Below are 11621 nucleotides of genomic sequence, written 5' to 3'. Positions count from 1 at the left end.
GCTCTGCTGGGTCTCACTGGGCTGCAGGTGAGTTCAGTGCTGGCAGGACCAAGAAACCTTCACCAGCCACTTACAGATCAAAGCTCATACTTCTTGTGGCTAAGTTAATCTTGGCAGAAGTAAAAGCCTGCAAATCCACGCTGTGTTTTACAGGGCTAAGCCATAGCTCAGCGAAACTGCCCATAGCCAGAAGGGGAAGCGGTCAGAACACTGCTCTGAGTAAGCTGGTTTGTTAATGTGGCAGCCTGAGTGGGTAAAACCTACCCGTGAGCCTGGCCCTGCAGTGAGTTACGGGAGCAGAACCCATCCAAGAACTGCTGAAATGCCCCTTGCTGCAGGGTGTGTGGTGGCTGTAGAAGGGAAGCTGCCCAGTGCGTAGCAGGAATGAGCCAGTGCCTCTTGGGCAGTCCCACTGGCATGGCTGGGCAAGCACTGCCCACCGCAAGATCCTGTTATTGCTGGGAGATTGAGACCTATTCCCTGTGGTCTTTGGGAACTGTTTAGTATCCCAAGGGCTGGAGCTACTATTTGTGTTCCTTGACTATAATTTGCTCCCATGCCAGGCCTTGGGAGCATTGCTGGGAGTGATGGGTCTGGTAGGACGCAGCCTGTGGAGCTGTGCCTGTATCCCCACTCCACACCATGTGCATCACCAGTGCAGGGGAAAACTTGATCGTGTTCATTTTCCAGTAGACTGCATAAAGCCTGTAATGGGAGCAAGGCCAGTGCTACAGCTCAGGCATTGCAGGTCTCCATGTGACCGAGACCCAACTAGAGGAAGCAAGAAAGTGCTTTAAAAATTCAATCAGCTTTATTTAAGCTCAAATAGAGCCTGCAAAAGCAGCAGCCCAGCAATGCAAAGCCAGGCGTTCGCTAAACAAGCACAAAGATCCCTGGTTGATAGAAGGAAGGTGATGCTGCTGAAAGAAGCTGACATGAAGGCAACTAAGGTCCTTTGCAAGTCCAGGGGAGGCTCAGGGTGCTAGTGGGCACAAGCAAGTGCAATAGGAAAGCTGAGCCTGTTCCAAGGAGAAGGGTGGTAGGAAGTTCACTGGCTCCTCACATGTGCAAATGACCCAGGTCTTAGGGAAAAGTGCTGTGATTTCAGGTTGTGCAGGCACCAAGCTGTTCCCCAAAGCTGTTCAGAGATATTTCCCAAGCCACCCAGTAGAGCACAAGCTCTATCTTCATAGAATGCCAGCCTGGTTTGGGTTGGAAGGGACCTTAAAGCCCATCCAGTTCCAACCCCTGCCACAGGCAGGGACACCTTCTACTGGAGCAGCTTGTTCCAAGCCCCTGTGTCCAACCTGGCCTTGAACACTGCCAGGGATGGGGCAGCCACAGCTTCTCTGGGCACCCTGTGCCAGCGCCTCAGCATTCTCACAGGGAAGAGCTTCTGCCTAGTGTCTAATTTAATTCTATCCTCTTGTGGGATCAAGGTGGCAGAGCCAAGCTTAACTTGGAAACTGGATTTTCCGGATTAGGTTGTGCCAGCCTGACCCTCGGCGTGGGGCTGCAGGAGTATGTAGGTAGGAGCAGGATGCCCTGGGCTAAGGGGTTCACACTAGGACTGTGTGGGGTGAAGCTGTGATGGCAAGGTTTCACTGCTGTACCATGTGCTGGTCTCAACTCTGTGGGTCTCAGCACCCATGCTCTTAGCCACGAATGGCTTTCTAGTGGGGATGGTGGTGTGAGCCCAGGACCATGACCACCCAAAGCATTGCCACACAGGCACTGATGTTGGACAATGAAGGCTGCAGCCCAGGGGTGAAACAGCATTGGGTAGAGTCAGAAATTCTCATAGTGATGTGCAAAGTAGGTCTGGTCCTTCTTGTTCAACTGCTGACAAGCCTTTTCCACGCTCTTTGTCATCCCGGGTGGGCCACAGCTGAAAACCCCGATCTTCTGCACCTGCAAAAGGAGGGAGCCAAAGGGGTCAAACCAGCAGCATCAGCTCTCCCCCAGCCCAGCCCCTCTTGGCCCCTTGCCATTTGGTAGCTTTGGGCATGGATGCTGCCCAAGCAGCGTGCCCCAGCCTGAGGAGGCTTTTGGGGAGGTTGTCACCTCCCCGTGGAGCTGCTGGAGCTGTGGAGGAATGATGGGATCCCCCAGGGTCTCTGTCAGCTGTGGGCAGTGGTTGTGGCCAGGGTCTTGCCATAGCAGGGTGTGTTTGGCCAGTATGGGGCATTTCTGACTCATGCAGCTCATCTTGGCTCCAGAAGGAAAGTGGGGTTCATGCCCCTTCTGCCCTGACCTTGGTGCAGAGGCCACCAAGGTCTCCAGGGCCTTGGGCACAGGCTGGGACCACTCCTCCACAATGGCTGGTGGGTGCCCTCTTCCTGTCCCCACCTGGGCACTGACCTCACGGTGCACCTCCTGCAGCGAGCTGAAGAAGGGTACAAAGGGAGGGCGTCCAAAGTGGGTGATGGCGTGAAGCCCTGTGAACAGGCTCTTGTTCAGCACCTTCTGGAAGTGCCGCTCGCAGATATACTAGAAGAAAGATCAGAGCACTTCAGAGGGCCCGGCATGGGCCGGCATGGCCCGCAGCCTCCCCGGCAGGTAGCCAGGCTCACCAGCATGGTGGTGCGCAGGTCAAACTTCTCAGCCAGCTGCGTGATGTAGATGTGCACGGAGACCAAGCTGTTCCTGTCTGCCTCCTCCACCTCGCGGATGATGTCCGCCAGCCACTCGAACTGCCGCTGCGTGCGCGTCACCCAGATGAAGTAGATCTGTGGCACGTGGGGATGAGGTTCAGAATGAGGGCAGTACCCCTTGCATGCCCACATGGGGCTTCTTCCCAGAGGGATCATGGAGGATCCCTCAGAGGCCTGCAGCAGGAGGAGGCATCTCGCAAGGGCTTATTGTGCTTCAGATGTTTCCTTTTACCTTCTTGCACTGCAGCTTGGAGTTTATGGATGACTTGAAGACCAGGTCCTTGAGGATGGATGCAAAGGGTGTCACCCCAATGCCTCCTCCCACCAGCACCGACACCTTGAACTTGTTCCACTCCTGGTGGCCTTCCCCAAAGGGCCCATCCAGATAGAGCTGGAAGGGAACCAGCCATCAGTAGAGTATCTCCTACTTCCGCTTGCCCAGGTCTTGGCTGCCTTCAAGGCTGGAGAAGCACCACAGGCTGGGCACATTCCATTGCCACAGATGCTTTTGGGTTCAGATGTCCCTGGAGAAGAAGTGTGGGGCTCACCTTGGGCAGCTTGCCAATAAGGGCCAGGCTCTCTGGGGAGTAGAGCTCCCGCAGGCGGGTGGTCCAGGGCCCCACGGCCCGGATGTGCAGACTCAGTGTGTCCTCATGTGGCGCCGAGGTCAAGGTGAAGGGGTGGTACTCAGAGGTGCCCAGGGCCACGCAGGCGATGCGCACCCACTGCCCCGACTTGTAGTCAAAGTCCTGTGGCCGCTGGAACTGGAGGTGGGTGACACCTGTCAGGCAGAGAGGGGCCAGGGGTGAGGACTTCCTTCAGGTGGAGATCTCAAAGCAGCATTCCAGTATCTAAGGGGGCTACAAGGATGCTGGAGAGGGACTCTTCATCAGGGACTGTAGCAACAGGACAAGGGGTGGTGGGTTCAAACTGAAACCCGTGGCAGGGGGTTGGAACTTGATGAACTTTAAAGTCCGTTCCAACCCCAACCATTCTGTGATTCTGAGAGTCTATGACTGAATAGTGGAGTTTCCTGCACTGCTGCAGCCCCCAATGCTTGTGCAAAGAGCCTGGGCTAAGCCGGTGCCATGTGACCAGGGATGTTGTGGTACCTGAGGGCAGGAGCTCTGCTTTCACCACGCTGATCTCCACCTTCTTCCTGCTCAGGCTGAGCAGTTTGTCTGCACTATAGATAAGAGCTGGGATGATGAAGTAGATGTGGAAGCGGGGCTGCTGGATCAGTGCGTAGCTGCCATGAATGATGACCTGGGAAGGGAGCAGCCCTCATCAGCACTCTACTTACCATGGCAAACCATTGCCCAGGGGTTGATTTGGTGGCAGTTCAGCAGTAGCAGGGAGCTGGGATTTGAGCCACCAGCTCTCTTGGGATGCCCCAGCTATTAGATCTCATCAGGTGGGCTGACCCACAGACTTGTGGTGTATCACCACCATCCGTGCCTCCAAGCCAAAATGTGTTACCAGGATGTAGAGCAGCATGTAGAGGTGATGGGTGACCCAGAAGCTTTGGAAGCTGACGCGTCGGAAGTGGCGGCTGGCGAACACATACATCACAGCCAGGATCACAAGCAGCAGTACTCCTGTCATGCCTGTGAGTGGATGGGTTGGAAGGTCTTGGGGGATCGGGGTAACCACACAGGGGATCCTCCAGGGCTCAGCAGAGGGGTGGACATGGACACGCAGGTCTGCCTGCAGTGGTCTCACCTGGAATAGTCTGGAAGAACCACCAGTAATACTTCTGTGGGAGCTGAGACCTGGAGAGGAATTACACCATAGAGTGGCCAGAGCAAACTCCTGGTTCCCACTTTCATTTATGTCCATGCCCAGTACACTCTGCCTGGACTGCGCTTTAATTTTCACCTACCCATCATCCATAAAGACGTTGGAAAAGAGGCAGGACAACACACTGAGAGGTGTGACTGAGAAGATGTAGACATTCACTATGTGACCTGCAGTGTGGAGCACTGTGAGAGACAGAAACCAGAAGAGAAAAGCATCACTGTTGCTGTGGATGGAGGTGCACAGACCCTGTGGATGTGCCAAGGGACCCAGCAACTCCTCCTCTGGTGCAAAGCATCTGTGTCTCTGCAGGCTCCATATGGCTTTTCAAGCTGCTGCCTGGTCCTGCTGTGTCACAGTCCTGCTCCAGATGTGGCTCCTGGGTGGCACATTCTCCAGCTGCCCACCTACCTGAGAAGATGAGGGCTACCATGGCAACCCAGCGGTGAAAGTCCACGGCAGCATCGAAGGGTATGTAGTGGTTGAGGAAGGTCTCCCGCAGGACTGTGATGAGGTTGCGGCACATGGTGAGCAGGATGTAGGAGTACATGAAGGAGATGCAGGCAGCCGATCCCCGGGAGATGATGATCCCCACAAAGGTGGTCTGTGCGATTCCCGTGCTGGGGGATGCAAAGGCATAGTCTGGGGAGAGAGATTGAAGGGTGTGTCAATGTGCCTGGAGCTGAGGGCCACAACCCTTCCTGCAACAAAGGGACAACCACTTGTGTGGCTCCACCAAGAAGCGGTCACTGGGGATGGGGCTGTGTGGGGACAGGGGCATGATTCTCCATGTCAGAGCCCCCAGAGCTGCTGGGTGACAAGGTCTCCTTGGAGGTCAAGGGAGGGGATTGTCCTCCTCTGCTGTGCAGCTTGGTACTGTGTCCTCAGTGAGGCATCAACAAACTCAAACGAGTCCAGTGGAGCCCACCAGTGTGTGTGGGAGCTGCAGGACATCATGTAAGTGAAAAGCTAGGGGAAATGGGCTTGTTCAAGCTGAAGGAGATGGGTCAGGGGAGTCTGTCAGGCTTGTTCAGGTTGTCTACAACCACAGTGTTACAGAGAAGAGAGAGCCAAATGCTTTCTGAGACACCCAGTGAAAGGGTGAGAGGCAGCAGCCTGAGTTTCACTGAATGAAATTCAGGCTTGATGTAAAATAAACTCTCCACATGCAGGATGGTCAAAAACTAGCACAGGCCCAGCCAGGTGGTGGGATCACCAACCTCAAAGCCCTTCAAACCTTCTCTAGATAAAGCCTTCAGCAGCCTCACTCAGCTTTGAAGTTGGCTTTGCTCTGAGCAGGACATTGGACCAGAGGTGCCTCCAAACCTAGGTAAACCTTTAGTTATTCCAGGGGTGGAACGGCACTGTTTGCACAAAGCTGTGCCAGGACCTTTCAGATCATAGTATGCCCCATGCAGCCAGCAGCTTTGAGGTTCAAGCCCATACACCCCTCTGCACATGGTGCAGCAGGGCTGGGTGGGCACTCACAGTAGGCTCTCTCAACAAACACGCCGGTGGTGATGGCAGAGAAGAGGACCACACAGACAATGTGGCGCCGATAATTCTCAACAAAACGCTTGAACTCCTGGATCTTCTGCTGAACTTTGTTCCTCTCGTACTTCTTCCTTTTTGCTTCAGTGTACAAATGCAGCTGGTACTGATTCACCCTGGCAAATACAGGAGGTCTGCTGTCATGTCAAGGTTTAGCAAGTAAGGTATGGCTCAGGGCCATGGTGCCCAGCTTTGGGTCTTCCTCCCCATACAGGTCTGTGACCACCTCTGCACACAGGGATGGTGGTCACCTGCAGAGCACAGTTTCAGCATTTGATATCAGGTCATCCCACAGTCTACACACTTCTGAAAGCTGGTAACAAATGTGCAGATAATGACTCATAAATGAAACCAGAGATAAGAACTGTAAAAGATAATTCTCATAGTAATATTCAACCCTCCAAACTGATTCTAGGGTAGAAGAAGGTCCTTGGAGCTATTAGGGCAAATCAGGATATTCTGGCTATGAATAACAACCACTTATCAGCTTCCTTGTGGAAATGTTTGCTGCTGCCACAGCAGTGAGGATCGGAGTCTCTCCTGCAGCTCTTGCATGCAAGATATGGGTGAACCAGCAGCGTCTCAAGGGGAAGAGAAGCTGAGGCAGGACTTGCCAGGCAAAGCCCCTCTCTGCAGGCAAGGCATACATTCTAAATCCCAACATCACAGGCTCTGGAGTTGGCCACTTCATTTTTTTTAATAGAGGCACATCACCCAGACCCAGCTACAGCACCATCCCCACTGAAGCAGGGCTGCTCCTGCAGCTTCTTGGTCAGCGAGGGGCTGTGATGTGCCTGCCTGGGCTGAGGTATCTCCTGAAGGGATGGTCTAGCATCCCCTCCCTATGCAGTACCACCATCATGGGGATGCTGGCTCCTTCCAGCAGTGCCGTTTGACTGGAGGGCTACGCAGTCTGACACACCAACATGAGAAACAGCAAAAAGACTGAACCTGAACCTGAAAAGCACACCCAGTGAAGAGAAGCTCACTTTCTGCCTGGTCTTTTCCTCAGTTCTCTCCCTTCTTGTTCCATGTAGTGGTTCACAGTGTCCAGGTTTGGGTCATTCTCTTCCTCTGAGATGGTTCTGTTGGAAATAATAGCTTTGTCTAGCCTAAAGCTGTACTTGCAGGAAGGGCTTGCCAAACTTTCCCCCATTTTCTCCATTTTCAGGCTCAGAAGGTGCCAAGCTCTGTCCTGAAACCCTGTTTGCATTACTTCAATTGCATGGTACATGGGCTGGATTAGCTTCAAGATAAACCCCCCCCTTATGAAAAACAAAGTAGGACTCCCATCCCAAATGCAATAGGGTCTGTGCAAGAGGCAGTTCCTCGCCTCTGCCTGCCTGGGTGCCAGGGGAGGAAGAGAATAGCCCCACTGCAGCATCCAGCTTGCTCATAGGCATGTTGAGCATGGTCATCCTGCTTCCCCAGTGCTGGGTTTGCAAACACCTGGTGGGAGCATTTGTGGTGGAGGTAACAGATGGATGTACATTAGGGCAGATAAAGATGCAGCAGCAAGACTAAGGAGGAGAGCTTACCTTTTTGGCTCCTTCTTTCTTATGAAGGAGGCATGGTTATGTAGATTTTGCTTGAGCACCTCTGGGACACCTTTGATGATCCAGAAAGACAAACAGCGGTTCAGCTTGTGCAAGATGCAGCAGACAAAGTTTAGGCATCTCCCTTTGGCAGGGACATGGGTAGAGGCTCTAAGCTGCTCCAGACATGTACATGGAGCAACAGCTGATGCCCTATTATTGCAGTGGGATTGGAGAGACCAATGGGAGCTACCTACTGGGTACTGCCCATCATCTCCAGCCCTGCAGGGCCTGGGGTGTTACAGTGCTCCTGCCCACCGACCTTTGATGCAGAGCTGGGTGAGACGAAGTTCATTGTCATGGTCCCGCAGCATGTAGTGGAAATCCTCCCATGTCAGCTCATCCCTGTCCTGAAACCCTGAGGCCCGAAACATGGACTCAGTCACCTGCTCTGCCTGATCTCTTGACAGGCAGTTGTTGGAGATCTCGATGAAGGACCTGGAGCAAGGAGGGGAGATGGGAACTTCAGAGGACCAAAGCTTGAGTCCTTCACATAACACAGAGCAGAGCCCCAGGTCAACTTCATGGGAGAAATGGGCTCTTGGTGTGAGTGTTGAGCCCATGGGCTCACACTCGTGTAGCACCCTTGGGGAGTGAAGCACAGAAATTGGGAACCACTTTTCAAGACATCTGTGTTTACAGACATTGTGAAAATATCTAGAAAGGTGAGGAGAAATACCTGAGCATCCTCAGAAACTCCTCCTTGGAGAGGAACCCATTCTCATCAATGTCATACATTCTGAACATCACCTTGGACTTCTCCTGTGGGGACCCTTGTGGGAAGAGAGAGAGGCAAAGTAAGAACAAGATCCTATTTTCATTAATGAAAATACTTTCAAACGTTGTCTTTGAGAGTCTGGACCTGCAGCAGTGAAGACCCACCCAGTTCTGAAAAGACTAAAAGCACACTGCTGATCACAGCTTAAATAGCAACTGGAAGTGAATAGTGTGCCACCATTATGCTTGACTTTCTCAAGTGTAAGGGGAAGAACTGGGTATGTGCACATTCTGATGCATTATTTTGCAGACTCAAAATGTACTTTTTGCACAGCAATGATTTTTCTGGGAGCCTTTTTGACTGGATCTGGCATTCACCACCTCCACCTAAGAATCCAGTGGTCATTTAGGCAGAATCACATATAGTATCTGAACAGGGCCTATGAAGATCCTGGAGAGGGCCTCTTCATCAGGGACTGTAGCAATAGGACAAGGGGTGATGGGTTCAAACTGAAAGAGGGGAAGTTCAGGTTAGATCTAAGGCAGAAGCTCTTCCCTGTGAGGGTGCTGAGGCGCTGGCACAGGGTGCCCAGAGAAGCTGTGGCTGCCCCATCCCTGGCAGTGTTCAAGGCCAGGTTGGACACAGGGGCTTGGAGCAAGCTGCTCTAGTGGAAGATGTCCCTGTGGAACTGAATGAGCTTTAAGGTTCCTTCAACCCAAACCATTCTGTGATTCTGTGATGTCTCAAGGACAGGATATATGGTCCATTCAGGAGATGATAGGGCAGAATTTTCTATGGTGGTGAAAGATAGCTCCCCTTTTGAACAGTCTGTCAGAAAACAAACTGCAGTTACTGCCCTGTAACCCAAGCAGAAGCTGTTCAAAGTGAAGGGATTTTTAATTTGTAGGAGTGCCTACAAATTGACCTGGTGGATGGATCTTGTCCCTCAGTCCGCTGGTGGTGTTGCCAGAGCCTAGAAACAGGACTGATGGCAACAGATGAAGACACTGACCAGCTCCAGCTCCCACCTTTCATGAAGACCACCAAGATGTCCAGGAATTCCCGGAAGGAGATGTAGCCATTGCCGTCTTTGTCAGCCAGAGAGAACATGGAGTCCACAAACATGGAGTGGGCTTTGAGCCCCAAGGCCTCAGCAAACTCAACCCTGCTCAGCTCACATGTTAGAGACTCCTTTGCCTTCTGTGAAGATTCAAAGTTGAGCTCCCCAGCATCAGACCTGTTGATTTCCAGCACCTGCAGGTTGTATTCCACAAAAGACACCCATGAGTGCTGGCAGAGCAGAAAGCCGGCATTCCCCTGCCTGACGCACTGAACAAAGACCAGTGGTACACCTGGCACAAAACTCATGGCAGATACAATGGGGAAGTCCCGTGTCTCTCCTACATAATGTGACTTTCATACTAAACACCACTGACCTTTATGGAGACCTCAGTTACATCATCCAAAAGACTCTTTACCACAAAAGGCCACAGTAGAGCACCCTTTGTCTCCAAAGTATTGGCAGCTTCCTTGTGCACAATAGTAGCACTTACAGGGAGCAACAGCAGCAACATTCATTGCTTAATCAATACAGAAATATCTTTACCTGTGCATCTGAGCCTGCCCCACCTCTACATACCTGAGCAAACAGGTGCCTAAAGAAAGTCTCCAGAATCTGTTTTCTCTGCTCCTGTGTGACTGCCCGTTTCATCAGGCTCTGCTCCTTCATCTCAGACATATGCAGCTCAAGGCCATTCTCCTCCAAGTAGCTTTGTAGCTTCCCAATGAAGTTGCTCCTTTCTGCCTCCTCACTGAAAAGCAGCACCTGCAGAAGGCCCCACCAAACAGTGGTGAGCAGCAGGGGCTCAAGTGGGATATTGCTGCTCACCACAGTGATTGCTCCATTGTATGAGCTGGACATGGTGGTTCTCAGGAGGCCACAGCCACCCTTCAGGGGCCTACACTGCTCCCAGAGCCCAGGTCTGAGTGGTGCAGGGTGTTTGTGACAGGCAGCAGAGGCCTGTGGGGGCTTGGGGAAGGTATCAAACCCCAGGCATCATGGTACTCACCAGGTCATACTCCTTGGGGCTCTTCAGGAGCAGAGCTTTGTTTCCTTTATTGCTGGAGAGGATCACCTCCACCCTGTGGTAGGCTTTCAAGCTGATGCTCCGGAGCACAGACCCTGTCCTATCCAGCACTTTGAGCACCTCATCAGCTTGGAGCTGAATGTAAACAGGAGAGCTGTCTGTCTTGGGACCATGCCATTCCATGGCTGAGGGGAGAGAACACAGGATTCAGCTGAAAAGTCACACCTGGGCCCATATTCACCCCATCACCTCCTTCACCAAGATGCAGTTTGGGAGTAATTTCTTGACCAGGCACATGTTAAGGGAAAAATTATGATCCCCAAACTGCAAACCTCGAGCTCATGGACACAGGAGGAGTACAAGCTATGGAGCAGAGTGGAAGGATTTTTCCACTGTCCAGAGCAAATCCCTTGCAGACCTATATGTCTGCAGACTTATGTGTCCTGGAACTACTGATGCAAGTGCTCTACATAGGTTTCCTCCAGGTAGGGTGTGATCTGAAATTAGAGGATCGTAGTATGACTCAGGTTAGAAGGGTCTCTCACCCCACCTTCTGCCCCAGGTAGGAGGAGCTACAGGATCAGGATAGTCTGATCAAAGCTATATCTGATCAGTAGGACTTCGGTAGGATGGAGACTGCACAACCTCCCTGTGCTTCCTGTTCCACTGCTTGACTATCCTCCTGGGGAAACAGCTTCTCATTACACCCAGCCTGGATATAAGCTCCAAACCCAGACCTGCTTCAGTATGTGCTCTGACTTCAGCAGCAACACCAGGGGCCATCACAGAATCACCAGTGCCACCTCACCATGTATGGCCTCTCCGGTCATCTCCCTTTGCACACTGGGGCTCTGCTTCTGTTGCAGCTTCTGGAAATCTCTCTTGCGGAGAATGGCGACGATCCAGGCAACAAACAGAGTCACTGGGGATACAGGGGAGAGTGAGGCATGAGATAGCACACAGCTCCTTCACACTTTGGCAGGATGATCCATGCAGCAGGGTGAGACAGGGGTTCATTTCTTCCCCGTCAGCCTCAGTTCAGTGCTGCATGGATTTATTTAATCCCAACCACTCCATGAAAGCCCAGCTCCCTCCTGGTGCCCAAGGACCCTGCCACCTCAAGGACCTGAGGGTTGATAAAGACTCAGCAGCTCCTTAGTCCATGAGCACTAAGCCCCTTTCTGCAGTAGGAGAGGAGGTGCGTAAGGAAATGGAGTGG

The 11621-nt window shown here is 52.5% G+C and overlaps 1 protein-coding gene across 1 annotated transcript in view; it reads right to left on the bottom strand.

The window, feature by feature from the left end:
* Positions 1 to 814: 814 nt before the first annotated feature.
* The window catches only part of LOC101879397 (dual oxidase 1), a 29204-nt gene continuing 18397 nt past the window's right edge, over positions 815 to 11621 (bottom strand). Inside the window, exons 16-34 of the mRNA XM_005142524.3 lie at positions 11211 to 11324; positions 10385 to 10587; positions 9955 to 10140; positions 9344 to 9569; positions 8277 to 8370; positions 7860 to 8035; positions 7541 to 7610; positions 6992 to 7087; positions 5940 to 6118; positions 4863 to 5093; positions 4537 to 4636; positions 4377 to 4426; positions 4134 to 4261; positions 3767 to 3920; positions 3203 to 3435; positions 2887 to 3045; positions 2574 to 2729; positions 2362 to 2490; positions 815 to 1911 (exon numbers count right to left, since the gene is read on the bottom strand). Coding sequence (XP_005142581.3) covers positions 1789 to 1911; positions 2362 to 2490; positions 2574 to 2729; positions 2887 to 3045; positions 3203 to 3435; positions 3767 to 3920; positions 4134 to 4261; positions 4377 to 4426; positions 4537 to 4636; positions 4863 to 5093; positions 5940 to 6118; positions 6992 to 7087; positions 7541 to 7610; positions 7860 to 8035; positions 8277 to 8370; positions 9344 to 9569; positions 9955 to 10140; positions 10385 to 10587; positions 11211 to 11324 — 2807 coding nt within the window. The 3' untranslated portion in view covers positions 815 to 1788. The remainder of the gene's footprint in view (positions 1912 to 2361; positions 2491 to 2573; positions 2730 to 2886; positions 3046 to 3202; positions 3436 to 3766; positions 3921 to 4133; positions 4262 to 4376; positions 4427 to 4536; positions 4637 to 4862; positions 5094 to 5939; positions 6119 to 6991; positions 7088 to 7540; positions 7611 to 7859; positions 8036 to 8276; positions 8371 to 9343; positions 9570 to 9954; positions 10141 to 10384; positions 10588 to 11210; positions 11325 to 11621) is intronic.

The sequence above is a fragment of the Melopsittacus undulatus genome, chromosome 9 (genome assembly GCF_012275295.1).
Source record: "Melopsittacus undulatus isolate bMelUnd1 chromosome 9, bMelUnd1.mat.Z, whole genome shotgun sequence".
In the NCBI taxonomy this organism is placed as follows: Eukaryota; Metazoa; Chordata; class Aves; order Psittaciformes; family Psittaculidae; genus Melopsittacus; species Melopsittacus undulatus.
The sequence above is the reverse complement of the archived record's forward strand: the minus strand, read 5'-3'. Positions and strand labels throughout refer to the sequence as shown.